Source organism: Trichinella spiralis, assembly GCF_000181795.1.
Source record: "Trichinella spiralis strain ISS 195 chromosome Unknown Scfld6, whole genome shotgun sequence".
In the NCBI taxonomy this organism is placed as follows: Eukaryota; Metazoa; Nematoda; class Enoplea; order Trichinellida; family Trichinellidae; genus Trichinella; species Trichinella spiralis.
In genome coordinates, this window is record NW_003526945.1 from 3,505,716 (window position 1) to 3,531,997 (window position 26,282).

The following is a 26,282-nucleotide window of genomic DNA, read 5'->3' on the forward strand; positions in this document are numbered from 1 at the left end:
TGTAATTCGAACTTTCTATATACAAAATTCCATTTCACTAATTAATACATAAATTTGAATGCCTTCAAACTTTCAATTTCATTTCTCACTACATTTCATAATTTATTGTTATAATAGGTAATGGCAGATATAGGGGGGAATTTCGTGAAAAACCGAATGAGTATGATGAACTGTTCAAAGAAAACTGGAGCGACAAAATAGGTAAGCATTTAGTCTCTTTTTTTATAAACTTCTTTTCAGTATTAATTCCAAAATGCTAAACTCCTATATTACAATTTTCTGCATTCAAATAAATTTTGATAGCTTTTCCATAATTTCCGTGAAAAATTAACACTTTTCTATAAATGACTATTGTCTGATTATTAGTGCAGTATTTTCGTAAAATAATGTTCAACCCAAAAGTGCACATTTTTGAAATTATTATCACTCATGTACAATAATTAACATTTTAGCAAGAGCAAGTACTATTATGGTCCTATTGGGATGTGTGCTTTACAGCGCATTAATTCTTATTTTCCGTTTCAATATTCCGAAGAAGTACAGAAAATACGTAAGAAAACAAATTTAAATAAAGAAAAAGTATAATAATATAAACATTTAGGTGAAAAAATTGAAGAACATAAATCGTTATTTCCATTCACTTCATGATGGAAGAAGAATTAAACGAATTCCTTGCAAAATGCGACCCAGGATGAAACGGAGGCGAAAGCTGCAGTTGGCATAACGCCGTGATTTCACCCTTATTATCAACTTATCGTCTATCGTTCATCATCACTTATTATCCAATGATTTCTGATTTACTTTTATTATCACTAATGTTCCAGTAACAAAATATTGAAATTTCAAAAACTGAAAAATATTTCCCGCTAATATATTTAATGTTTTCTGTTTTGAGGTGCATTTGCAATGCGCTCGCACATTTTACTTTGTAATTTATTTTATTCTTGTGAATAACTATTTTAACTGTTTTTTAAATTAAAATCCTTCTCAATTCTATTTATCATGCATGTGAAACGAGAGATTCAAATTGGAATGGCCATCACTTTCAAATTTTCAAATATTATACATCTCATTTATAATGCGGAAACTGTCCAGTAGTTATCAAACAAATGGCTCTGAAGTCGACCCATCGCCTGTGCAATATTATAAATAGCCTAAATAAACAGTGGCTTAGTGCTCGTTTGAAAGACGTTTCATGAAAATTTTCATTTGTTTGCTCTTTCTTCGCTTACGTGGCTTTCTTAAGTTGCTGGGATTGGTAGTGGAATTTTGTGCGTCGTGTTTGAATAAGAATTTTGAAATGTTCCAGATTTCATCAACGAGCATTTCATAAATACTGACTGAAACATTTATTTGATTCAATAATATCTGATCGACGGGCAGCAGAAAAGGCTAGCAACAATGCGACAACAATTGAGAGGAAAAAGCTTTTGTCTGGAATATCTATCTGCTTGACACGTTGCCTGTTTCAAGAAGAATATAATTTTTAACAATTATCGTCGAAGATGTCGCTAGTCTCATATCATATATTAGCTTCTATGGCGTGGAAAGAAACTGATAAGAAACATCAAAACAAATGCACAATGAAACGGAAAGCAGTTAGTTAACTATACTGATCAGGCAGTGAAACTTCGCCTCACCGAACGGCAGAAGTATTGAAAAAATACAGTTTATAAATAATAAAAGTTGACATATTAATATGAATAGATGAATGAATGAATAAATAAAAATAAACTGAAGTCAGTTACGGCAAGTTCAGATCTTTTTTCAACAGAAATCTTCTTAACAATTTTTATCGTCTGTAATAACCACGGTTCACGTGATTCGGCACGTCACCTCGACTTGGGAGCACGTTATGACCTAAACAATCGTGGAAATGTTATTGTCGAAATGGTATACTATTTTACAAAGAACACATCACTTACTGTAATCCTCTCGTTGACACGTAGCGCCAAGCCAGCCGGCCGCACATTCACATTGGCCAGTGAACATGTTACATCGTGCGCCGTTGTAACACTTGCAACTCTGTTCACAGTTGAAACCGTACCTTCCTGAGCGGCAAACTGAAATAATCGAATCATTCTCATTAGCGAAAGTTATTCCGCATACGCAGCATAAGGAACAACAAATATAAGCAGTAGCAGCAGCAGCAGCAGCAGCAATTGGTAGAGAGTAAAGAATTATCATCAACAAATTCAATAATAGTAAATTTTAAACAAACAGTTCCCCAGCTGTGAAGTAAATAAAAATGAAATACCACGTATTTCGTGTGGTTCAAAAATAAATAATTGTCTTGTAAACGAAAGAACCTTCCAATGTGTTTCACAGTTGCAGTTTGGCAAAAATAATGAATGAATGAAACTTCCCCCCCCCCCCCCCAATGATTATTACCATCTTGACAACGAGGTCCAGTAAAGCCTAGTGGACATATACACTGGCCAGTAGTGCTGTCACAGTCGTAATCACCGCAGTCACATTTCAATCGGCAGTTCACTCCATAGCCACCAACTGGACATGCTGAAATGGAGAAACATTTGATCAAAGAAAAAATAGAAACAAAAAAATTGTCCAATAATAATTTTTACTTGATTCGCATTTGTCGCCATGAAATCCAGGAGGGCACAAACATTGGCCTGTTGTTGGATCACAAGCGGCTCCGTTAAGACAGTTGCAAAATTTAGAACAATACCAACCATACATGCCTTCAGGACATTCTGCAAATAAAGCAAATTCAATGAATTTTTATCTATCCACTTTTGCAATGACACGTTCATGAAATGTGTCAAATATGCTTTGAGCAGAGCTTACTGAATTCACACATGGAACCGTAAAAACCGTCTGGACAATCACAGCAGCCAGTAATTCGATCACAGTGCGCATTGTTATGACAACGACATTCCAAAGCACAACCAGCACCGTAACGTCCCTTTGGACATTCTAATATGGAATGAAAAAGATATTTAAAAAACAAAACAAGCAAAAAAATGATCCAGTATCCAATTGTCAATCAGTTAGGGTAGGATGTAATAAATAGATTAAATAAATACTGCGCTAAAAAATAACAACAAAAAAGACTACCTTGCTCGCATGACGGACCAGTCCAGCCCAGAGTGCATTTGCAAGTTCCATCAACGGGATTGCAAAAGCCGCCATTTTTGCATCGACATTTTTCTGCGCATCCAGCACCATACTTGGTTTCAGGACAGACCAGCTTGCAGTTGATTCCAGTAAATCCCGGAGGACAAACACACTGACCAGTAGTACGACTGCAAGTGCCTCCGTTTTCACACGGACATTCTTCAATGCAGTTAATTCCGTGTCGATTTGATGGACATGGCATTTCACACATTGTTCCAATAAAGCCAGATGGGCAGGTACACTTGCCGAACACGGAATCGCAGATACCACCGTTTTCGCAGGTGCAGTTTTCTTTGCAATCAAAACCAAATTTTCCTTGCACACAGCCTGTAAGCAGAAAAACAGTGCGAATAAAGAAGCAGCACAGGTGCAATTGATTGCACACAACAAAGTTGCTTATTAAAATGGAACACTCCAAACGGTCGCAGCTGTAGGTGAATCAATCAGCAACTTCTAACTTACCTTCGTTGCAACCGGGTCCTGAGAAACCAGGCTTGCAAATACAGTCACCAGTGACAGGGTCACAGTTTGCGTTAGCAGAACAGCTGCATCTGCTGTGACAGTCTTGACCAAATTTCCCTTCTGGACAAAGATGGCTACACGTGGGACCTGTATATCCTGCTGGACAAGAACACTGGCCGGTGATGTGATCACAGTTATTCTGCTTGGGGCAGTTGCAACGCTGAGCACAGTTGCGACCGTAATAGCCTTTTATACAAGGTCGATGACAACGTCGACCACGCCATCCTGGTGTGCACAAGCAATGTCCGGTGATGTGATGGCATGAAGCTCCATGTTCGCACTGGCATACCTCGGAACAATTGATCCCGTACTTTCCATCTGGGCATTCTTAAAATAACGAAAATATTTTTCAGACTGAGCTGAACTGAACTATTGAATCGCAAAAAGAAGGAAAAACATCCCAGCATGAAGAACAACAAATCTTTCAAATGCAGATGCATCGATAAGAGAGAGAGAGAGAGAGAGAGAGAGAGAGAGAGAGAGAGAGAGAGAGAGAGAGAGAGAGAGAGAGAGAGAGAGAGAATTACAAACGAATGGCTCGACTGGCTTACTTTTGTCGCAACGTTCTCCTGTCCATCCAGGCAAACAACGACACTCCCCAGTTACGTGATCACAAGCTGCCCCAGCTTGACACTGGCATACGCCGTTGCAACTGGGTCCGAAATAGCCGAACGGGCAACGAAATTCACAAGCAGCACCCATCCAGCCTGGAGAGCAAAGACACTTCCCAGTACGAGAATCACAAGTGGCGTTGTTCAGACAGTGGCAATGTTGGGCACAGTTGATACCGTGCAAACCTGCCGGACATTCTTGATCACAAGCTTTGCCAATCCATCCAGGCGGACAAGAACACAAACCAGTCAACGGGTCACAGGAACCGCCGTTTTCACACTGACACGTTTCCGTGCAACCGTTCCCCCAACGATTCGGAGGGCAAGGAGTCCTGCAGTCCGGCCCGGTCCAGCCGGATGGACACAAACATTCACCTGTAACGTGATCACAGCGACTCAGCGCACCATTTCCTTCTTGAGAGCCTGCAATCGTTTGTCAGTGGAAAAACCGAATTAAACGCAAATGCCCCTTTACCAAATCCACAGTCACATATCTGAGCGCACTGCTTTCCATAAAATCCGTCCGGACAAGGTCGATCGCAATGCCATCCTCGCCAGCCGGATGCACAGAGACAACGACCGGACACTGCATCGCAAGTTGCTCCATTTTTGCACGCACAAACCCCCATACATCCAGCACCGTAAGAACCTGACGGACACGGCTGATCACAGCGTTCGCCTTGCAAACCAGGCGGACAGATACAATCTCCGCTGACTGGATCACATTTAACGTCGCCGGTACAGTTGCAACTCTGGGCACAGTTGGCGCCAAACGTATTCGCATCACAAACTGAATGGCAAATAAATACGGAATATTAGGACTTATTGGGAAACAATAGCACAAATTTTTCAATCAAATTCACCTCGATCACACAGTTCACCCTGCCAACCGGCCAAACAGGCGCAACTTCCGTTAACAGGATCACACGCTGCCCCATTCATACATGAGCACAGTTCCATGCAGTCTCTACCAAATCTACCCGGAGGGCATTCTGTGCGTTGGAAAAAAAAGATCAGTTGTTTTGTAAGAATAACATCCTGATCAGTTTTCGATCAAAACGTACTTTCCGTACAAGCAGTACCGTAAAAGCCTGCTGTACACTGACACCTGCCGGTTTCAGGATCGCACGAGGCACCGTTTTTACAAACGCATTCGTACATGCACATCGGACCGTAACGATTTGGCGGGCATTCTGAAATTTGAGCAAACGTTTTCCACATATTCTTAATAGAACAAAATAATGCTATTTATAATAATTTATGCACAATGCATATGGTATAATTGTCCGAAATAATATTAACCCAAATAAGTTTAATCAGCAAGAATACTGACTCTGAGAACACTTTGTGCCGGTAAAGCCCGCTGGGCATGTGCAAGCACCACTAGCAGGATGACATTTTTGTTCTTTTGGACACTGACAAACACTGGCACAGTTGACACCAAATCGATTTGGTGGACAAGCTAAAATATACACAATATTTTTATAGTTGTTATATTTACGTGTATGAGCAAGAAAATTCGACAAAGCAATTCGGCAAGTAAAAATATAACAACAAAAAAAAAGCATAAGTACGCACGCTGTTTGCAATCTGGTCCAGTGAATCCTGGTTTGCATTTCGGTTCGCACATGCCGGAGACGGGATCACAGCCAACGCTAACTTCACAAGCGCACTGCTTTCTGCACGATGGTCCATAATAACCTAACGGGCAAGTGGCTTTACAGTACGGACCATAAAAGCCATCTTTGCAGTAACATTCTCCAGTCTGAAAATATATAATATTTAAAAAAGTGTTGAACCTTCAACGCATTTACAGCGTCAGTTATTTTTTGTCATTTTTTCATCAAACTACCTTCAAACAGTTGAAAAATAACTACGAAAATAAATGCATTTTTTCGTTGTTCAATTGATTTTTGTATTTTTTTTGTTGCTGTTGCTTTTTTTGCTTAATTTTAATAAAGAAAAAAACAACAACCGCTTAACCTGCTCGTTGCATCCGACGCTATTTTCCCGGTGACATTTGCAAAGGTGACGACAGTTTCGACCGTACGTAAACGGTGGACAAGTTTGTTCGCATTTTTTTCCAAAAAAACCAGGCGAACATGGACAATAACCATAAGTACGGTCGCATATGTTGTTTGGACACTGCATTCGGCACGGCAGATCACATCTGGGACCGTAGTAGCCTGAAATGGAAAAACAAAAACAACTTTATCCCCGGATAGTGTAGCTGAATAAGGTGGACTGACAGGGAAAAAAAAGTTCTCCACTCTACCTGCCGGACAGCCGACTTCACAACTTTCCCCACTGTAGCCAGCCAAACATCTGCACTCGCCGGTGATTGGGTTGCAAAGACCACCATTGCTACAACTGCACACGTTCGAACAGCCAATACCCCAGAAGCCCTTGAAACAAGAAGCCAAGAAAAAAAGATCAGTCAAAATCGACAACCAAAAGTGAATCCTGAAGTTGCACACCTCAGGGCAGCTTTCGTTGCAAATAATACCAATCCAACCGGCCCGACAATCACATCCCGACTGTTTGCGATTACAACGACCGCCGTTCTGACAATCGTCGCACGAATATTCGCACTTGAAACCGAACTTACCAATCGGACATTCTTGAGATAGAAATTAAATTTAATTAAAAAAGAAACAAACGTAACAAAAAAGACATCAACGTGCAACTGAGGATAATAAGATTGATGATGATGTCGAGCAAAAAGAAAAAAATTAATATTATTATTTCAAAACAAAACAAATAAAGCAACCAATCACCTTGTTGATTGAGTCCATAATTGTAAAGGTGTGAATATTGGTGGACAGCTGCCGCGCTCTGAGGCAATTCCAAATGATATTCTGTCTTATTATTGAAAAGATTTAATTGAAAAGGATCAGACGACTCGTTTGATTTTAGGCTTCTAACCAGGTAAAGAGCTAGAAATAAATTGTTCAGGTTAAAGCAACGTGATTTTCTGGGATGCGGAGGAGGGGGTAAAGTAGTGCTTCGTGAAACAAACAAACGAACAAACACGAATTCACACATTTGAACACAAAAAGATGAACAATAAAAATATCAAATGAACATGTATATCAATCATGCAAACAACTTTTTTTTAAAAATGAATAAATAGCAACAAACATGTATATGTATATATATATATATATATATATTCTTTTTTTTTGCTTTTCGTGCCAACTTACCGTTGCACGACTTTTTGTCACCGTCTAGACTGTAGCCAAGAAAACATTCACAACGATAAGATCCAGGAACATTGGTGCACAGTTGTTGACAGTTACCGTTGTTGGTCAAGCATTCGTTGATGTCTGAAATATTTGCAGAGGATGAAAAAAAAATTACACCATCGTTGAACCAACGTTCACGTTGTAAAATCAATTATACAAGAAAAATAGAAAAGAAAAACATATATACTGATAAGTGGAGAAATGTGAACAAGATGGCGCTGATGGAATGTGCTACAAAAGACTAAAAATTGCATTCACAATTCGGGTATTCATGGAAAATGGAAAAAGAAAATTAAATCAGATTATATGATCAGAGAAAAGAAAAGAAAAGAAAAAAAAGATAGAATAGGAAGAAGAGCATCATCGATGCTTTCGGTCGATCATATTTGCTGAAACTGTTGAATGAGAAAGCTTTTCTTCATAACTGAGTACACAAACATTGAAATTGAAAGAAACGTTCGATTGAAATTGAAATTAAAATTACAAATTGCTTGTATCATCACAAAAGGCACAATGAAACAGGTAAAATGGGACAAAACTGCCAGTATGCAGTAGTCATTACCTTCGCATGAGTGTTGATCTATTGAAAGGTGAAAGCCGGGGCGACAAGCGCAATAATAAGAGCCAGGTTGATTGTGGCACTGATGATCACAACCGGCATTGTTGTTCACGCATTCATCAATGTCTACACAAAGAAGAAGAAGAAGAAGAAGAAGATGATGATGATGATGATTATGAAGAATTTTTAAAAAAAACTAACAAATAAAAAGAAATTAAACGAATAGATTCGATTTATTAAAAAGCACAAGAATGATAAAAGAAGAAGGAGCAATGTTGAACAAAAAAAAACTTACCGACGCAGTGTTTCCCATCGTCGGCTAAACGAAAGCCATGCTTGCAGTTACACTGAACACCACCGTCCACGGATGCGGTACAATGATGCTCACATCCGCCGTTGTTCACCTCACAGCTAGCTTGCAATTCTAGAACAAAAATAACGAATAAAAAATGCGCATTATTTTCTTTTTTTATTTTATTCATCCCAACAAAAGGGGTAAAGGGAGGGAGGGGGACAGAATTTTGAAAGCACGTTATCAAATTGAAAATTATTTTTTTTCCCTCTATCCCTTTCCACATTTTGACAATTGCAATTGAATTTTTAAAAGTGAATCTTTTTGCCTTGCAAAAACTGGTCACAGAAAACCACGTCCCAACAAGAGCTGGCTAGCTAGCTAGTTAGCCGGCTCGTTTTCAGAAGAATGCATTTTTGACCACTTAACGAGAAAATACCCGACCCAATCGACCAAGTCAAGAAAGTCGCCCAAAAACCAAACACAATAATAATATCTGTTGAATAACTTTTTCACTTGCACTTTTTTAAACCGGTATGCTAACTAATAAGTGATGCGGTGCAGGAAAAAGAAAAATTTTTTTTGTTGTTTTAAATCAATAGAACAAAGAAGTAAAGTGCAATTGGGAACAATTTTTCCGTACCCCTCACTGCAGTGAAAATGATACTCCACATTGGAGTAGCATCGATGACTAACAACTCTAGCTGTTCAAACAAGCTGAACATCCGGGAAATAAAGTGCAAGGGAAAAAATGTAAATAAATGAAATATGCAGCAAAAAGTGAAAAAATCTCTCACTGATGCAGCGTTTACGGTCCGAAGCCAAGCGATACCCCTCGTGACACTGGCATTCGAACGATCCTGGAATGTTGACGCACAACTGTTCACAACCGCCCCGATGATGCAATTCACACTCGTTCACATCTAGACAGGAAAAAAAAGCAAAAGCAAATTACTCATCTGAAAAATATGCAAAACAAAAGATAATGATAATTTCAAAAACAGAATGGTGAAACAAAATGGAAAAAAAATTCTTGTTTACAACCAAGCTCAATCGATTAAATGAAAATGGTGAATAATTGATGATGATGATGATGATGATGATGATGGATAAATAGTCAGTCAGTGGGGAAACTTTACACGTTTACTTGCCTGTGCAAGATCGTTTGTCATAAGCCAACCTATATCCTGAATAACACTGGCAAACTGCACGACCGTTGACGTTGACACAATGATGCTGGCATTTGGCCCCATCTTCTTGACAAGGATCAATAGCTGTTCAAAAAAGAGAAAAAAATATTAATAAATTTTCATATTTTATCGATTAATTAATTATTTATTTTAAAAATTAAACACAACCAAACAATTTTATCTATATCGCGATTGATGTTTCTGTTTCTTTTCTTTTGTTGCTAAACGAAAAGCTGTGGAAAAAAATTTCAACAATTAAAACGAAATCATGCGCCATTGAGTGAACAATCATTGGGATAATAAATTATAATTGCAAGTTCCATTTCCATACAAAAGATTCATTGTGTGCAGGATTGGATGAATTCAATTTCAAACAAGTCCACCGTAAATAACCGTAAATGTAACAATTTCCAGAAAAGCTATCAATGAAAAAACAGCGCCGTTCCAAAGTCGTTTGTGTACAAAAACCCGTTTGTACGCAGCGGAAAACGAGAATATGTTCACACAGCTAAGTAGTTAGTAGTAGTAGTAGCAGCAGTAGTAGTAGCCTTCGAAGGGAGAAAAAGCACAGGCATACACATACATACCACTAGCTGTGATAAGGATCATAATCAGTAGAAGCAGAAAACGACCATTATTCTGCACTATTTAAAAAATTACCTTACTTTGTAAAAATTATACGTACAAGATAAAAAGGGAGAAGAAAAAAATTGAAAATTGAAAAAAAACAGACTAATTTCATAACAGCTATAAATAGAAATAGAAAGAGAAAGAGAGAGAGAGAGGGAGGGAGAGAGAGGTGTAAAATTTTGTTCAACAAGCTTTACGTTCAGCTTTGGATGGCTGAATTCACTTTCCAAAGCGAGAAACACCGGCTGCATCACACAATCAGTGTGATGTTAGCAACAGAAGAAGAAGAAACGTCATTTTCATCATCATCTCATATTGTTGGGGCAAATTTGTAAAATTTTCATTATTTTCGTTGCATTTTTCTACATTACCGTAACAGGTACGCTTGTCATCGGCAAGCCTGTAACCAGCGTGACAGCGACAACGAAGAAATTTGCCACCTTCTTCTTGGCACAGCTGACTGCAACCGCCGTTGTTCAATTCACAGCTATTTTCGTCTGCAACAAGAAGAAGAGAAAAAATATTTAAAAAAAATTCTTTTTTTCTTCTCTTTTTAATATTAAATTCTGAAACATCCGTCCACAAATGAAACAACAAACAGAAAAGCTCGAGCTGAGCTATATTTTGCATAGATAAAAATTTTTCACGGCGTCCATTGATCAATTTTGATACAGCAAAAAAGGAGGGGAGGGAATAGGTAGGTGAACAAAGAAAACCTCTCGAGACGACAATTGGATGGTGTCAAGAAATAATGAACGCTTTGCAAATTTCAAACATACTACTATATATATATATATATATGTATACATGCGAGCGTTTTCTTTTCGCTTCGAAGCTTTATTCGGAAAAATGAAAAAAAAATTCAATATCGAATGATTGATTAGTTAATATTTTTCCCTCTTGCAACACTGCCCAACGCGAGATGACAATATATTTATATCTCATCTCAACAGAAATGTGGTGGATCGATTCACAAGTTTTCCTGTTTCAAAAATAATATTTTCACTATTGCAACAATTAACAACAATATAATTGAACAGAAAAAGATGAACTGATGAAAAAAAATTTACATTATTATTAATTAAAGTGTTCATATTCTCATATTCACGAGAATAGTTGAATGGTGCGAGGTTGAAAAATGTGGCAAAATGAGAGTTCATTTCTTAATTTTTGGTCAAAAGTTTTTTTTCACCCAAGAAAAATATCAAACTTGTGCATGCCATCGTTGGACACACACATTATTCAACAATGTATCTCTTTTGCCATTTGCAAAACTGTAAGCACAGTTTGACAAACGAGAAAGTGATTCAAAAATATGACCTAACAAAAATCACATTCCAACTATTTCATACACATACACACACACACACACACACATGCAATGTTTAATGAATAATAAATATGCGGCGTATGTGCTTGTATTGCATCAGAGAATGAATCATAGATTTCAAGAAAAAAAAACAACAAAACACACATGCATACTTTTGAACAGCAAACAACAACAACAACCACAAAGAAAAGATGATAATATTGCTTTGGAAAAAGTAAAAAAAAATTATGCGTAATTTCGAAAAATTCCATTTAATTATTCTTTTTTCCGCTCCTTGTCATTACAGAACAAGTTGAATAAAGCAAATTGAATTGTAAAAAAAAGCTTATTGTGACATGATAATATTTAAATAAATTCATGACAATTTAAATTTGTCTCATAGTAGTTGGTACTTGGTTTAGAGAAGATTGAGCATATTTATTTATTTATTCTTTAACAAAACAGGTAAAATTGAATTATAAAATTAAAAAACACATCTTACTTATACAATGTCGTCCGTCCGGATGAAGCTGTTTGTTCGGTGGACATTCGCACCGATAGCCTCCGTTAGTATTGACACAACGATATTCGCAACCTCCGTTGACAACTTCGCATTCATTGACATCTGAAAGAAGAGAAGAAGAAGGGACGTTCAGAAAACAAACACATCATCAACGGCAAGCACATTTGAAATTCTGCTGTGTTCACAAATCGGTATTCAATCTGTAGCTTTAGAAAAACACGCTTTAAAAGCAAAGGCAAAGCACCTCTGATGAACTCGTCCGATGATGAACAAATGCTAGCAAACATGCAGCATGCAAGAAATCATCAGAAGATGAAAATTATAGAATAGAAAAGCCCACCCCTGCATCTGCACACCGTGACGTGCCAACTTTGTCACAAAAGATGGCAAACAGAGAGACGATTTTACACAACCGAAACTCGTGAGTGACCATCCATCCATCTATCTATCTATCTATCTATCTATCTATCAAAGCAATCATGCATGCAATCAAAATAATAATAAGAAGAAGCTGAAAATTTTCAACTGAAAATCAAACTAACACCACCTCGAAACAGCAGTTGCTTTTTTGTGGTTTTTCTTATATAATTTTCAAAACATGATCATTGAAATGCAAAAAAAGGAGATTTTAGCTTAAAAATATGCTTACCGACACAAGTTTTTCCATCGCTGTTCAACTGAAAACCGGGCCAACAACGACAATAGAACGTGCCGATTGTGTTACTGCAGTCGTGGTGACAACCTCCATTATCGACCAGACATTCGTTGATATCTTAAAAATTTAAAAAAAAACCCGGTGAAAAAAAACCACACGAAAACAATGAACAATAAATTGAAATAATCCTAAATTAGCATACATGATGTTGAACAGACAGACAAACTGTGAAGTGGAACGTCCCACTGTTCAACAATATACTCGTCTCTCATGACAACTTCAAAGCATCATTGCTGTTCTTTTGTTTTTCTTTTTCTGCTAATGAATGAATATAAAGAACAGCTTGTTCTTTCCCCCTGTTATTCACATAAGCAGAAATTGTCAACTGAATTATAATATTTTTCTTTTCTTCCCAGCAAACAGAAGCAGAAGCAGAAAAAAAAGCAACCAATGTTGTTGTATTTTTTACATTGTAATTTTTATACTTTTTGTCGGCTAGTTCATTTTGTGATTCATGCATAGTTTTGTCATTATTCAACAGCTATCAAACGGCACAAGTGCATCAATTTGCTTGCTAATCAATGCAACGCGGAACAATAGATTGATATTCGTTCATTTTCTCTGCTGCTTCGTCTTCTTTGTGCGTTGAATAAACAACAAATCCACGTCTCAAATTTGAAAAGCTCAAGCGAAACTGCCAGCCGCCTGTGTTTTCTGTCTGCTTATGGAAATTTATACACTTGAAAATTGTTCGCCGGCAAATTGCCCATTTTCAAACGCCGTTTTATTAATCAATTCTTTCGCTTGGATGTTGTAAAAATGACCACCACCATTATTATCCAGTGCTGACCAACATAACAGACGAGACAGATCTGTGACATTTCAAAGGTGCAAAATTTCTCAACCATATGAGAGGCTTTGATCGCTTTCAAGTGGACGACAGTTTAATGGACAAGCTGAAAAGCAAGTCTGTCGTCGACCATATGCACACCCTGATAAACCAATTTGTACCAGGATGGAAACTTATGGCGCTTACGCCATCTGTGCCACTATTTGCTACGGTTGCACTGTCGCAGATGGATTCACAGAGCTAGCTAACATTGACAAAAAAATAATCAACCTGCAAAAATCATACATGCATGCATCCATCTATCACTGATGTGGGCATAATCTTATACAAGAATACAATATACAACTATAGCTGACCAGAGAAAAAGAGAATGAGAGAGAGAGAGGTATAATATGAACTAGAGTGGTGTGGAAAAAATTCTTTTTTTTTTAAATAAAACTGTGAAGCCAATGCTCACTGACCTCAGTGAACAATATAGGACTTTTGTAAGTGAACAGTGTCGCTGATTAACAGTCAAATTTGGTCACATTGTTCGTGTTGTTTCTTTTCGCCGGTTGTATTGTTGTGTCGATTGTCTAAGGTCAAAAATGCGCAGATGTGCATGCTGCTAGACCATCTTATCTACTATGCTTAAATCACCATTTATTTGAACTTGCATCGTTGGTCCCGTGAAAACGGCTTGCGCAAAATTGGCAAAAAACAGAAAAAAAACACGATCACTTACCATACTGACATCTGGAACCTTGAAAACCGGGCGGACAGTCGCAGAGTCTTGCTGCAACGGCGGACGAACACGAACCTCCATTGTAACACAAATCGGTTGTACAATTGGCTGAAATTACACACAAATAAATACTGAAGCACGTAAAACAATAATAATAATGATTTGAATATAAAAGTGCATGTAAAATATTTGAATTTGACTAACAGTAATGAACAGTTCCGTTGTCATTTGTCGGTGTAATAAATTTGCAAATAAAGAAAAAGTGAATGCGAAGATTCTGTTTAACAATTGGATGAAAATGAGGAAAAAGCTGTTGAAGGTACTTTCGCAAACTGAAGAACGCGCCTAGGTCAAACAAGCAGCACACAATATTGGCCTTATTGTTAAGCGTCAGTTGGCGTTTGGCAAACTCTTGAACAACAACATTTGCTTTCGCTTTTTCAACTTCTCTGCATTATTTAAATCCACCGCCTCTTTTGGAACGTCACCACACCACTGCCTACGACTGACCGATAGACGACAATCTATCGAACCGACTGACCCATCCCCACCCCCTGCCCCTTCCCCTTCCCCTTCACTACCACCACAAATCTACTATGAAAGTGTCAACGATTCACAACTACAATCATTCACTGACAAATATTTGCCAATTGTCGCGGCCTAAGGACATAAGACGACAAACTTTCTAAAAATGGTCGAGTTCATCAGAGTCGAGTTGGTGTTCTGAATGAAAATGATTAAGTCCATTCTATTGTCCAATAAGAAAAACCATTCCAATATTTCCCAAATTGTACATCTCATCATCACGGGGGTTCAAAATTTTGAAAAAAAATTAGCATATTTTCTCATTCCATACATGTGAAATGCTCGTAAACAATATCAACTGAAAAAAGTGAATGTAAAAAAAATCCACAACAATCATTGCAATGAGATCTGTCAATGATTATGTTATTTTTGTCTTCTTTTATATTTTCTATTCTGTATTCAATTCACATACCGCTGATATAAGCGATTAAGAGTTTGTAGTAATCATAGTGATATCATCATATTGCAGTAGTAGCAGTAGTAGTAGTAGTACTAGTTCGCTTTCAATTAATCGAACAGATATTAAAAAACTAAAAATAATTATGAACATCCGCTTTTGTGTAGCAATGACAGACAGATGGAAGCTTAACAATTACCTAGATTAGACCCAGCAGCGGTATAAGCATTAGTTTGCATATACATGCATATATATATATACCGTTTCTAATTTCATTGTTCATAACCGTCCAGGCTGAGCAGCGCATGGACCGAAAATGAACTGGGCGACCAGGTGCCCAATTCGCTGGTCCAGTGGACGAAAGCAAAAGGTGAGAGTAAAGATTAAGCAAAGTGCGAGGTCGACTGAGGATTATGGGGATCAAAAAGCCGCTGGCGATGGGATATTGAGCGGAAAAAAACAAAATGCTCTACATGCATCAATGGTAGATGGTCGTCGGGTGAAAGCGGAAGCAATGCCAACGCAACAGCGCAATCCGGTCGGCCCGGTGGGTCAATTGTCACTCATTTCATTGCGGTAAGCTTGATGCGGGCCAGTCGTCAAAAAGTCAGCAAGCGTGAAAAGGCGACCCCAGGCGGCTTGCTTTCAATTATTATTATTTTTTATCCTTCCAACAGCGGCAGCTAGCCAACAGCGGATAGATATATGCACGACTTGGGCAAACTGAAACGGGTCAGCGGCCCTCCGTGGCAGTTCGACCGTCACGGTAATTAATTCGACGACCGACCCTTGCCCTCGGCTATCGCGGTTCGGCTGTGCCTCAATTTCAGGCGGGCCATGGACAAAATTTACATTAATCAGCAGTGAAGGCGAATCCCTTCACTTTGTGCATCTTACAATAAATCATCGCCAACAACTAACGGGCAGAGGTGACAATAACTTTGGCCGAGAATAACGCAGTCTCATCACCTCTTGTGTAAAAATGATCCGAATACAATACTTACGTTTTGTACAACCTTCACCGGTCACCGGAAGCCATCCATAGCAGCATTTGTAACGGACATGACGCTCTTTGCGCTGTTTCGTTTTCACGGTTCGATAATAAATTGTTCTGCAAAAAAAATTTTATAAAAATACATAAACAAACATTTATGCATAATTTTTTGTTTAAAGTAAGAAAAACAAACAAATAACACTCACTTCGGCTCACTGATGACACACCAACGCTTCTGATGATCACAGTTTGGTTTCCACCGGCGAACATATCTCGTGTAAGCTTGAATGCAAGGCTCTTGAATAGTAACAACTTCAACTTCCTCGTGCGGACAGACATTCTTCCTAAAATGTTAACATAAATGAAATGTAAAAGCTGCTGAAATTCCAAATGGAAAAATATCCACATTGAAATGAAAACATCCACTATGATCAAATTGAATACATACACGCATACATACATACATACGTATTATCACAACAAGAACTGAAAGTAAATAATAGCACTGCTTACATATCCGGCTTCAGCTCTTCAACTTCGAGCTCGACTGACCAGCTGGTTGTTAATAGACTAAAGAGAAAAAATAGCACAATCACCAGTCGATGGTGCATCATCAAGCCGGATATGATCAACGACGACAAATCTAGTACAGTCAGCAGCGATCGCTGTTGAATAGTCGCTTGGCCAAAACGCTTGTAAAACATTTCCTTGAATAAATAGATCAATATCAGCATTCGAATACATACATGAGTGTTTGTATATTTATACACATACATATATGTATATATATGCATACATATTTATATCTATCTATACATATATACTATGCATAGGCATATATATATATATATCTTTCAATCTATATAGTTATACGTATATAGACTTAGATATATATATACAGATATCACTACACACACACACACACATATATTTGTAGATATAGAGACGAATGTACTTGTTGTAGTGGTCTTCGTATGGTTGATATGATTTCTTTTTGAAATTGCTTTTTCAAACCGACTGAGATAGTTTTCAACTGTTCGTTGATCAAGTGCTAGACAGATTTGTCGCTTTAACTGCAAAACGCCGACAAACGTAGTCAATTTCAACCAATCACAATCAACGAATAACAACGCCGCCTAGTGAGTGCACATCCGTCATACCAAAGTGACACCTGGTCGGCTAGTGCAATAGGCTGAGAAAAAAAAGAGAAGAGTTGTTTGTATCTTGCATTGTCGTATATTTTTGTGGAGAATAAATTGGAAATATGATAGAAGAGCAAACAGGAAGAAGAATAAAATAAAAAAAAAGATCAACCAGTGTCGGAAGGTCGGAAGGAGGAGTAGAACGGGATTCCGGAGGCGGGACGGATTGGAATATAAAAGCCAAAGGCAAGGTCGACAGTGCGGCTGCTGTTCGACCGCCATCAAAACGATCGCTTCTTCCGACGACTCTATTATTATTCAACAACCGGGCCGGCTGGCAAACTGGAAGCTATCGATGCCTTGGTAGAAATTTAATCGAAAGGGGCATCTGGCGCCGGAATGCGACCCTGAGACCGGCTTGCAAATGCAATGTGGAGCCGTTGATGCGTACTTTCGGCTCTCAAACCGAAAATGGCATTCCTCGAGAGGTCAGCCGAGAACACCTCGGCCATCTCTTATCAACATTAAAGCAACTTCAAAAAATCCAATTGCCAAATTCTCCTTGCTCTCCCTCTCCCTCTCTCTCCTTCTCACCACCTCTCAATTGCCATTTGAAAATTATCACTTGTTGGTTGGTTGGTGGTAATTTTTATCATTTTTCATTCTTCCCTTCTTTGATTTGTTTGTTTGTTTGTTTGTTTACTTCTTTTTTCAAAAAAAAATTCAACATAAGATGATGCCATCATGGGCGGGGACATCGCCGGTGCCTGCTGAGAAACAAGGTTACATGCTTTTGGTTAAACTTCACAACGTGACTCACGAAAGCACGTTGCTCAACAAGGACACTGAAAAACATACACCGCAAGATATACATCAGTTGAAATTGAAAACAACAAACAAAATTAACATGATAAATGCATAAAATGCATGCAAATATTAAAAATTAGCCATTAAAAATCAATAATAATTCGAATTGTCTATTGTTATTTAAAAAAAAGAAAAACAAATAGTCTGATTTGCAAAAGTGAAAAAACAGTCACAAGCTATATAGCCAGAGAGTTTTGTTAGCGTAAATAGGTCTATAGTGGCGAACAGTAGACGGCAAGCTAAGCGCTAATCAAAATTACTTTTCCAGTCGAATTTTCCAAAATAATCTACAAAGTTGGCATTTCAGCACGGATGTTGCATAATTTTTTGCACGTCAATTAGAATAACGTTAGCATAAATGACAAGAAAAGAATAATTGTATATCTCTCTGTCTCGTTTGATTAGCAAAGCTTATTTTTATTGGGTTTTCAGTTTTGAAGCGGTTTGCAATTTGAGAAAATTGTGCTCATTGAAACTTTACACAAACTAGTTTATATCGGCAGAGCGTTGGGAACAGAAAATAGCTGCGTTGCGCAACTGTGAATGAAATGAAATTATAAAATTAAATTAAAAGCATTCATTTGGCAAGCTGAAATTATTAAGCAGACGCGACAGACAAAGCAGATCGCGTGCGCTTTCACCGTCTTGTCACGATCAACTAACTTTACCAGTGGAAATTATCCAAAAAAAAGAAAATACTTTTCTGTTGTAGCTAACAAGCTGAAGGGGATAAAAAAAATTATATTCATCCAACAGAAGAGAAGAATGGATTTCGCAACGAAACAGAAAAGTGCTATCGTTGCCGTACCGAGTAAAAAAGATATATTATGTGTATCTGTCATCGAATAAAATAAATGCTTTAATAATGAACATCAATATTTAGATAAGAAAATTGATGAACGTCTTTATGAATTATTTGACGCATTGATGCAATGTGTTTAAGAAGTTTACATATTAAGGTCAGATGAACCGGAATTTATCAGCATCTACAACAAATGGATATATTATACAGATGAATCAATTCTGGAAAATTAATGCTTTCCAATGACATTCAAAATGAGCCTCTAGCAGTGATAGTTTACACCTCCTGCACCCATAAAACTTTTCCTTGATCTCATTCAATAATTTTCTTCAATTGAACTGTCACATGTTCACACAAAAGTTTAACCAAATCAAATAATTTACATTAAACACAATTCTTTTGCAAAATTTCTATTCTTAGATTATCATCACCGTGTTTCATCACCATTCATTGAATGAAAATGGAAAGTGATTTTATTTTTATTTCCGTGATTTTCAACACTGCAAATGCAAATGTACCGTATTTTTTTCTATTCTATGCTTATTTGATCAAGTGAACCATTGTCGGTGAAAAATGGAAAAGAATAACAGCTTAATTGCATCGTGATCACGGAAACTACCACTCTTGATTAGCATTTTCACTTGCGAAAGTGAAATAATAATAATAATAATGATAATATAGGCGGTGAACGCGAATGAAATTTTGCGAAAATTGAATATGCCCAACAGTGATCATCCATTTTTGCGATTATGACTTATAGATCTGAAAGTGAAGAAATACTTGAGCACTTGAAATACTAAAAAGCCAACTGCTTTGTATATATATATATATATATATTAAAAGAAAAACGGAAATTCGCCTGTCAAAATGCGCTAATCGCTTTTCATCTGCCGCTATTGGCATTGGAAAAGTTGTTTCGTATTGGATTTTCGTTCAATCTTCTTTGACATGTTTTAAACAAGCTTCCGGTCAATTTTTGGCACCACGGATTTATTTTTGAAATTGCTCCCCACTCGATGCCGTTGCATATATATATATATATATATAATAAAGATATATGTACATATTGGCTTGTTTCATTATTGGAAAGCAACTTTGATCACAGCTACGTGAAATTGAATTAAACTAAGCTGCCAAAAATAGTGGAACACCAGTCAGTGGAGCTAGTCAAAAATACTGACGATGGATTTGTGCCAAACGTTGTCATTAAATATATGCATAAATAAAATGGAATATTTTGTTTTCAATTTCAATTCCGCTATAATTCAGTTGTGCTTGTTGTTGCTTCAGCATTTTCATCAATGACGCATTCGCTAATAAAATGTCAAAATGCACAATTTCGTTATTTGAAGTAAAACAAATCTGAAGCAAAATTCTGCTTGCACAAACAAGCTTTTTTTCCCATTATTATTACATTATTATATACATATATATAATATGATACGTTTTTCTTCTCTTAGACAAAGATTCACCTGTTTGGTTGCTTTTGTCAATTGCAACAATAAAATGGCAACCGTCCTTGACATGTGAAATATTTTTTTACCAAATTTGGCAAAGATTACGACTTTCTCATCGTATAAAAAAGCAATTCAATTCCAATTTCTAAACTAAACTAGAGCTCACCTTTCTCAAGTGGATAAAAATAAGAGAAAAAAAACAACATGAAATTAAATTAAATTAAAACGACCCAACAATTTTCCATTCATTTTCTCTTTATTGACTTTTTGCAGCATTAACGGTCAAAAGACGACGGCAGACACCTACATCACCACCACCGTTTTCTGTAGTTGCTGTTCTTTTTTTTTGAATCTTGCTTTTCCCAAAGAAAAAAAATAACGAAATAATTTCATTACATCAACTGAAAATGAATAGAATAATAAAATACTGCCCAATTGGAAGCTGCTTGTCAGTGATTGAAATGGAAGAAGAGAGACAATATCCGTTGGTCAAAGGTCGAAAGCGGACAATTTTGCTTTTCCCACTTTTTTTTCATCAAGATGGCATTCGTTCCCCCAGGTCCCCGAAGGAGAGTAAAGATGAGTTGCTGTGTATGTAGTTGGTAGGAATTGGACAAGAGGTAGCGAGGCAGCTGGAAGTGGACAATGCCATTGAACAAGTGAATTGCGTCCACCAGAAGCGTCTGATTGAAAAGCCCAATGCTGCACCAAGCCGAGGGGTCATCGTTGGACAATGAGTTGAAAAAGCAGGTGCCAAGCTGCAGGCGGAACTTGAAAACGACATTAGCTAGCCGCAGGTCAACACGACAGTTAGCGGCCAGGCCCGGACCACATCAAACACATGCTCTGCCAGTCACTTGAGTTACAATACTGGTGTTGGCCAATTGGTCAATTCTTGGTCAGCTTTTCATGACGGGAATCGCATTTCGAAACAATTTTTCCTCCAATTTCGTCGGCCGCTTAGCGTGAATGACCCCATCATTAGCACCGTCACCGTCCAATTGACGGTCTGTCGAGAAATCTTTGCACAAAAAAAGAAAATAACTTCGACCTGCTGTGCAACGCCAACCCCCATCGAGTCATGGGCAATACGATCGGCTTCGCTGGTTCTTCACCAGTAAACAGACACACACACATCCATACACACAAGAATTAGCTAATTTCCAAGCTTCAAAAGCTGACGTCACATTTGGTCACATTTGGCCACAAAAACCGCGCCTACTGACCAGTATAATGGGATCATTTTTGAGGTCACTGCAACCAGGTGACTTTTTAATGGATAATTCTATCCCCTCCTCTTGAAATGCAGAAGCCGTCATCGCCATACGGTGATTACAATTATAAAAAAAATCTAACGATAATAATGACAAAAGGTTCCGCTAATAAATTGCGCGCATCTGAGCGGAAACGACCGACAAACTACCCTATCAAGCATGGGTTTTTGTGCTTCAACTGAGCGAAAAAAATTCAGCTAATACACACACACACACACACACACACACACACCAATCTGAGCTCAATAACATCCACTACCTGCATTTTGCGCAATCGAAACAACCATCTGTGACGATGAAATAATAAAATTCACATTTGTATAATTTTTCACTTCACAAACAAAGAAAAAAAGGAGATGATCTATTTGAAATGAACGAAAAAATTATAAATTTAAAATATACTAACTTTTTATGCTTTTATCCAATTGAATGCGATGATAAAATAATTAGAAGCTATTGGAATGCATTATTAATATCCATCTACCTGTCATTCGATGAATACTATACACTAAGACCAGGGAACAAGATGAACCGAAAAAATAAATAAAATTTCAATAATAATAAATTAATTAATTGATAAAATTAAATTCATCAAATTTAGAGGAGAATTGCAATTTTTCCGTTCATCATTTAATAAAAAAATTGCAGTAGAAATGAGAAATACAATTATTTCGCACAATTTTCCAATCGACCATTTTTAATTGAGCAATTTCAATGGCAAAGTATTTTCTTCTTCTAAAAGTATGATTAAATTTGCGTAGTTTCATTAGCTTGGCAAGTAGTTTCAAAAATAATAAGCAAGCCACCGACAGCAACACAGAAAAATATACACTCATTCAACTGTATATAATATCAAGGGGATGATATATCTTGTCGGCGATTTGCAATGTTGAATAGGCAAAAAATAATAATAAATAAATAAATCAATACAGTTTAAAGTTGCCAAATTGCAAGCCTGGCTGATTGAGCATAGACAAAATAGCGTTTCGTTGCAATTAATTTTCTCTGGATGCTGTCCGGCATTGGAAATGAACTGATTTGATAATGGTCGAGATTGAAGTGGATGAAAAGCTCTCTTTATTTATTAAAGCTGAATTGATCAAAGATCAAACCCCCGGGCAAGATACGGTCGCTTTCAACGGCTTCACACTGAGACCCTCCACCAATCACCTCTTGTATCGCTCTTATCGCAAAGCTTATCAAGCTGAATCAAAGCACAATTTGGTCACTCTGCCGCCCCGATCCCCGCCGTGCGTTTTCATTAACATTATTAATATACTCAATGAAAATTCTAAGTCAAAAAGAAAAGACAAAGTATACACAATAAATTGCGAGCAAAATATTCCATTCACCAAAAATGTATATTATTTAATAACTGCTTCTAATTTAAAATAAAAATTATTCATAGAATAGAATTCACCACATACATAGCAGATTTCATACCACATTACTATTCTTATTCTTTAATCAATAACGCAAAAGAAAATTTCCACTCCAAACAGAAATCATCATGCAAAAAGTAAATATATATATATAGAAAAGAAGAAGTAACTATTAAATCGAAAACCAAACTAATAACCGTTACCAACAACCAATAATTGAGAAAGAAAAGAAAATCGCTTTTCCACAACTATTGCTTTTGATTAAATGTGAAAAAACAACCCCGATCAGAAAAATTATTATTATTACCAAATTTGAAGTTTGCAATTTTTCGCTTCTTTGCCGCTGAAGATGATCTCTGGGACGCTTGATCATCCATAAATTCCGCCAACAAACCAAACGAACTCTCAGAACATGCTGGTGACGCATTTCCTGAAGCATTTGACATTTTTAACAAAAAAGTATATTAAATTATTAAATATGAAAAAATCTGCTTCCTTGGTTACCAAAATTAGAGAAATTGGTGGACATGTTTTGCATATTATTGGTGTAGACAAAACTGAGTTCGCTTTCCGTTTGAGTATTTTCATTTTCTTCAATTGACAATCCAGCAATAGGAGTTGCCATCATTTCCAACAAATCGACATTCTTTGCAACAGTTACATTCTTCAAAACGAAAATACGTCTCATCACAGCTGAACTGATAAATTTAAATCAATAATATTATAGCTATACGCTTTATATCAATCATTATTTATCAATTTCTTCAGGCTTAACGGACTACAGTAAGACAAACTGTGAGATAAAAATCAGATGCAAAAATTTCCCCCCATACCTCCTCCACTGCACTGCCAGTGGAGATGTTGTCTTCGTTTTGAAATTCCATCAACTGCAGTGCATCTTTTTCTGCCGAAAATGTATTCTTTAAAAAATTTGGACCTACAAAAAATAGACAATTGTTTCAATTCAATTAATTTATTATGCTAAAAAAAAAAGCATACCAAAAGATCCATTTTCAGATACAGACAAATTATCGTCATCCACAGCGTCGCAATTGCCCAATTCTTGTTGTTCACATTGGCCCTGAAATATTTTCACCACGGTACAGAGCATGGGATGAGGGGGAAAAGAATCGCTTTTTCTCTCAATTATTTTAATAGCCAGTCGTCGTAAGCTTTACGCACTTGAAAACTGTCCGCGTCAACTTCCACAGGTTCAGCATACGACTGCTGCTGCTGCATCGGTGAGAGTCTGCTTGTATGCACATTTTTGACAATTTAGCCAGAATTTAAAAGCAACAATTAAAAATTGAAATTATACTTTTCAGGCTGCTGTTGGTCGAGCGTTTCCTGTTCCACCGGTTCATTCGCGCACTTCACGACAGAATCATTTTCTGACTAAATATCGAAAATTGCAAAACACTATTATTGAAAACTTATATAAAATACATATTTGAAAAGTAATTGCAAAATGATGCTTTTTGAACCTGAACAACAATATCCTGGTCACAGTTTTCACAATTCGCCATTTCAGCAGACAATTCTTCAACTTTATCATGCAATTCCCCATTTTGCTTGTAGAAATTTGCAATTGTACAACACACCTTCACCCAATCATTAAAATTATCATATTCTAATAAAAAATAAATTTTACATCACAATTCGTCACATATTATGCTACTGATAGAAATTACTTACTGTCGTGTGAAATATTCAACTGTTCTAAATAATTTTTCTGTTCCATTATTTCATCCTTCAAAGCGTTAATTTTTCCATTAATTTCCTTCGCAGCATCGAGCTTCTCTTTGTACTTCACGGCAAATTGCAATCCTTTTCTTGCGCAACGCAGTTGATCAACGTGATCAACAGTACTGTTCACGTTGTGTTCAAATGCATCCCTGAAAATTGAAATTGTCAAAATTCAATTCACAAATTATCATTTAAATTAAACAAAAACAAATTACTTTCGACTGCTAATTTCTTTCTTGAGCGATGCCAATTCCATTTTTAAATGCTTTTTCTTATCTTTCAGCAAATAATACGTTTCGGCCATTCTGAAATTGTGAAATATGATTAATTCCAATTATGAACAACCCAACAATAGCCTACTTCGAATTAATTTGCTCTTGATGTTCAATCAAAGTTTGCATAGTAGCTTGACGCTCCGTCAGAATATCATCCGATGCACGAATGTTCTGTACAATTGCTTTCTGTTTCATCAAATAATCCTTTGCTTCTAAAATTCAACTCATCGAACTGTATTAATAAAATATTCCTCATTTTTCACTGAATATTATTTCAAGTTTCAAAAAAGATGAATTCAAACTGTTCTACTTGAAAATTTCTATCTATCTCTCTGCGTGAACAATGATACCGAAAACTTGTTGGTCAAATATTAAATCTACGATAAAAAAGAATATTTCATACTTTTGCCATCTTCCCTTTTCTTTTCAATACAATAAAATACATATTCAATTTGTCGCTCTAAATAAATAATATAAAAACCAATTCATAAGTAAGTGTTTAAAATGTTACCTTTATCAGTAATTTGCTGTTCAATGCTTTCCAGAGCATCACACACCTTTTCGTTTTCATTACTTTCAGTCATGGTATATAAAATCTGCTTTCAATAAGAAATTGAAATTTTAATTTAAAAAAATTCAAATGAATCGCATTTTCAAGCAGTAATTCAGAATTCACTTACAACTGAAATGTCATACATAAATTCAAAATTAGTATAATAGCAACTAATTTTCATTTGATAAATTTTATTTAAATAACCGATCACGTAGAATAAACAATACAACCAGCAATAATGCATTTCGAGCAACTGCATTGCATAATAAAATTTTAAAAACTGTTTGATCTCACTAAATATAATGTTCATTTTCTTTAAAAATTTTCATAAATACTAAAATGAAAGTTGTATAAAAATCAAATTGTTTCGCCTACAAATGATAACTACGAACGTTTAATTCGAGATAAAATGATTATCTAAATGTTAATACGCAGATGTATGAAATTTAGTAACGACAAGAAAATGAACACTGACTACGTTAACTTCATTACACTCTGTAAAAATATAATCTATAAATTACATTGTAAAATAATTTACATTACGTGTAGAATAAATATCA

At 36.6% G+C, this 26,282-nt stretch overlaps 4 protein-coding genes across 4 annotated transcripts; 1 reads left to right on the plus strand and 3 right to left on the minus strand.

Moving 5' to 3' along the window:
- The first annotated feature begins 469 nt into the window (after nucleotides 1–469).
- On the plus strand, nucleotides 470–724 carry Tsp_08595 (30S ribosomal protein S17). Its single transcript, XM_003373821.1, has 2 exons — nucleotides 470–550; nucleotides 602–724. The coding sequence occupies exons 1-2, from the start codon at nucleotides 470–472 to the stop codon at nucleotides 722–724; spliced, it is 204 nt and encodes a 67-aa protein (XP_003373869.1).
- Nucleotides 725–1,792: 1,068 nt separating this feature from the next.
- Nucleotides 1,793–16,958, minus strand: Tsp_08596 (putative calcium binding EGF domain protein). The gene is made up of 22 exons (XM_003373822.1): nucleotides 16,738–16,958; nucleotides 16,431–16,568; nucleotides 14,453–14,697; nucleotides 14,249–14,356; nucleotides 12,669–12,791; nucleotides 11,999–12,121; nucleotides 8,371–8,499; nucleotides 7,475–7,597; nucleotides 7,049–7,207; nucleotides 6,255–6,501; nucleotides 5,850–5,950; nucleotides 5,605–5,733; nucleotides 5,336–5,464; nucleotides 5,135–5,263; nucleotides 4,747–5,061; nucleotides 4,212–4,694; nucleotides 3,601–3,987; nucleotides 3,079–3,465; nucleotides 2,586–2,714; nucleotides 2,392–2,517; nucleotides 1,926–2,063; nucleotides 1,793–1,860 (listed from the first exon to the last, which is right to left on the minus strand). The coding sequence occupies exons 1-22, from the start codon at nucleotides 16,956–16,958 to the stop codon at nucleotides 1,793–1,795; spliced, it is 4,137 nt and encodes a 1,378-aa protein (XP_003373870.1).
- A 368-nt stretch (nucleotides 16,959–17,326) lies between these two features.
- Nucleotides 17,327–17,878, minus strand: Tsp_08597 (conserved hypothetical protein). The gene is made up of 3 exons (XM_003373823.1): nucleotides 17,773–17,878; nucleotides 17,539–17,708; nucleotides 17,327–17,416 (listed from the first exon to the last, which is right to left on the minus strand). Exons 1-3 carry the CDS (start codon nucleotides 17,876–17,878, stop codon nucleotides 17,327–17,329), a joined length of 366 nt encoding a protein of 121 aa, XP_003373871.1.
- Nucleotides 17,879–23,741: 5,863 nt separating this feature from the next.
- On the minus strand, nucleotides 23,742–25,753 carry Tsp_08598 (hypothetical protein). The gene is made up of 8 exons (XM_003373824.1): nucleotides 25,681–25,753; nucleotides 25,255–25,381; nucleotides 25,110–25,199; nucleotides 24,844–25,043; nucleotides 24,633–24,688; nucleotides 24,148–24,229; nucleotides 23,982–24,085; nucleotides 23,742–23,846 (listed from the first exon to the last, which is right to left on the minus strand). Exons 1-8 carry the CDS (start codon nucleotides 25,751–25,753, stop codon nucleotides 23,742–23,744), a joined length of 837 nt encoding a protein of 278 aa, XP_003373872.1.
- Nucleotides 25,754–26,282: the final 529 nt, after the last annotated feature.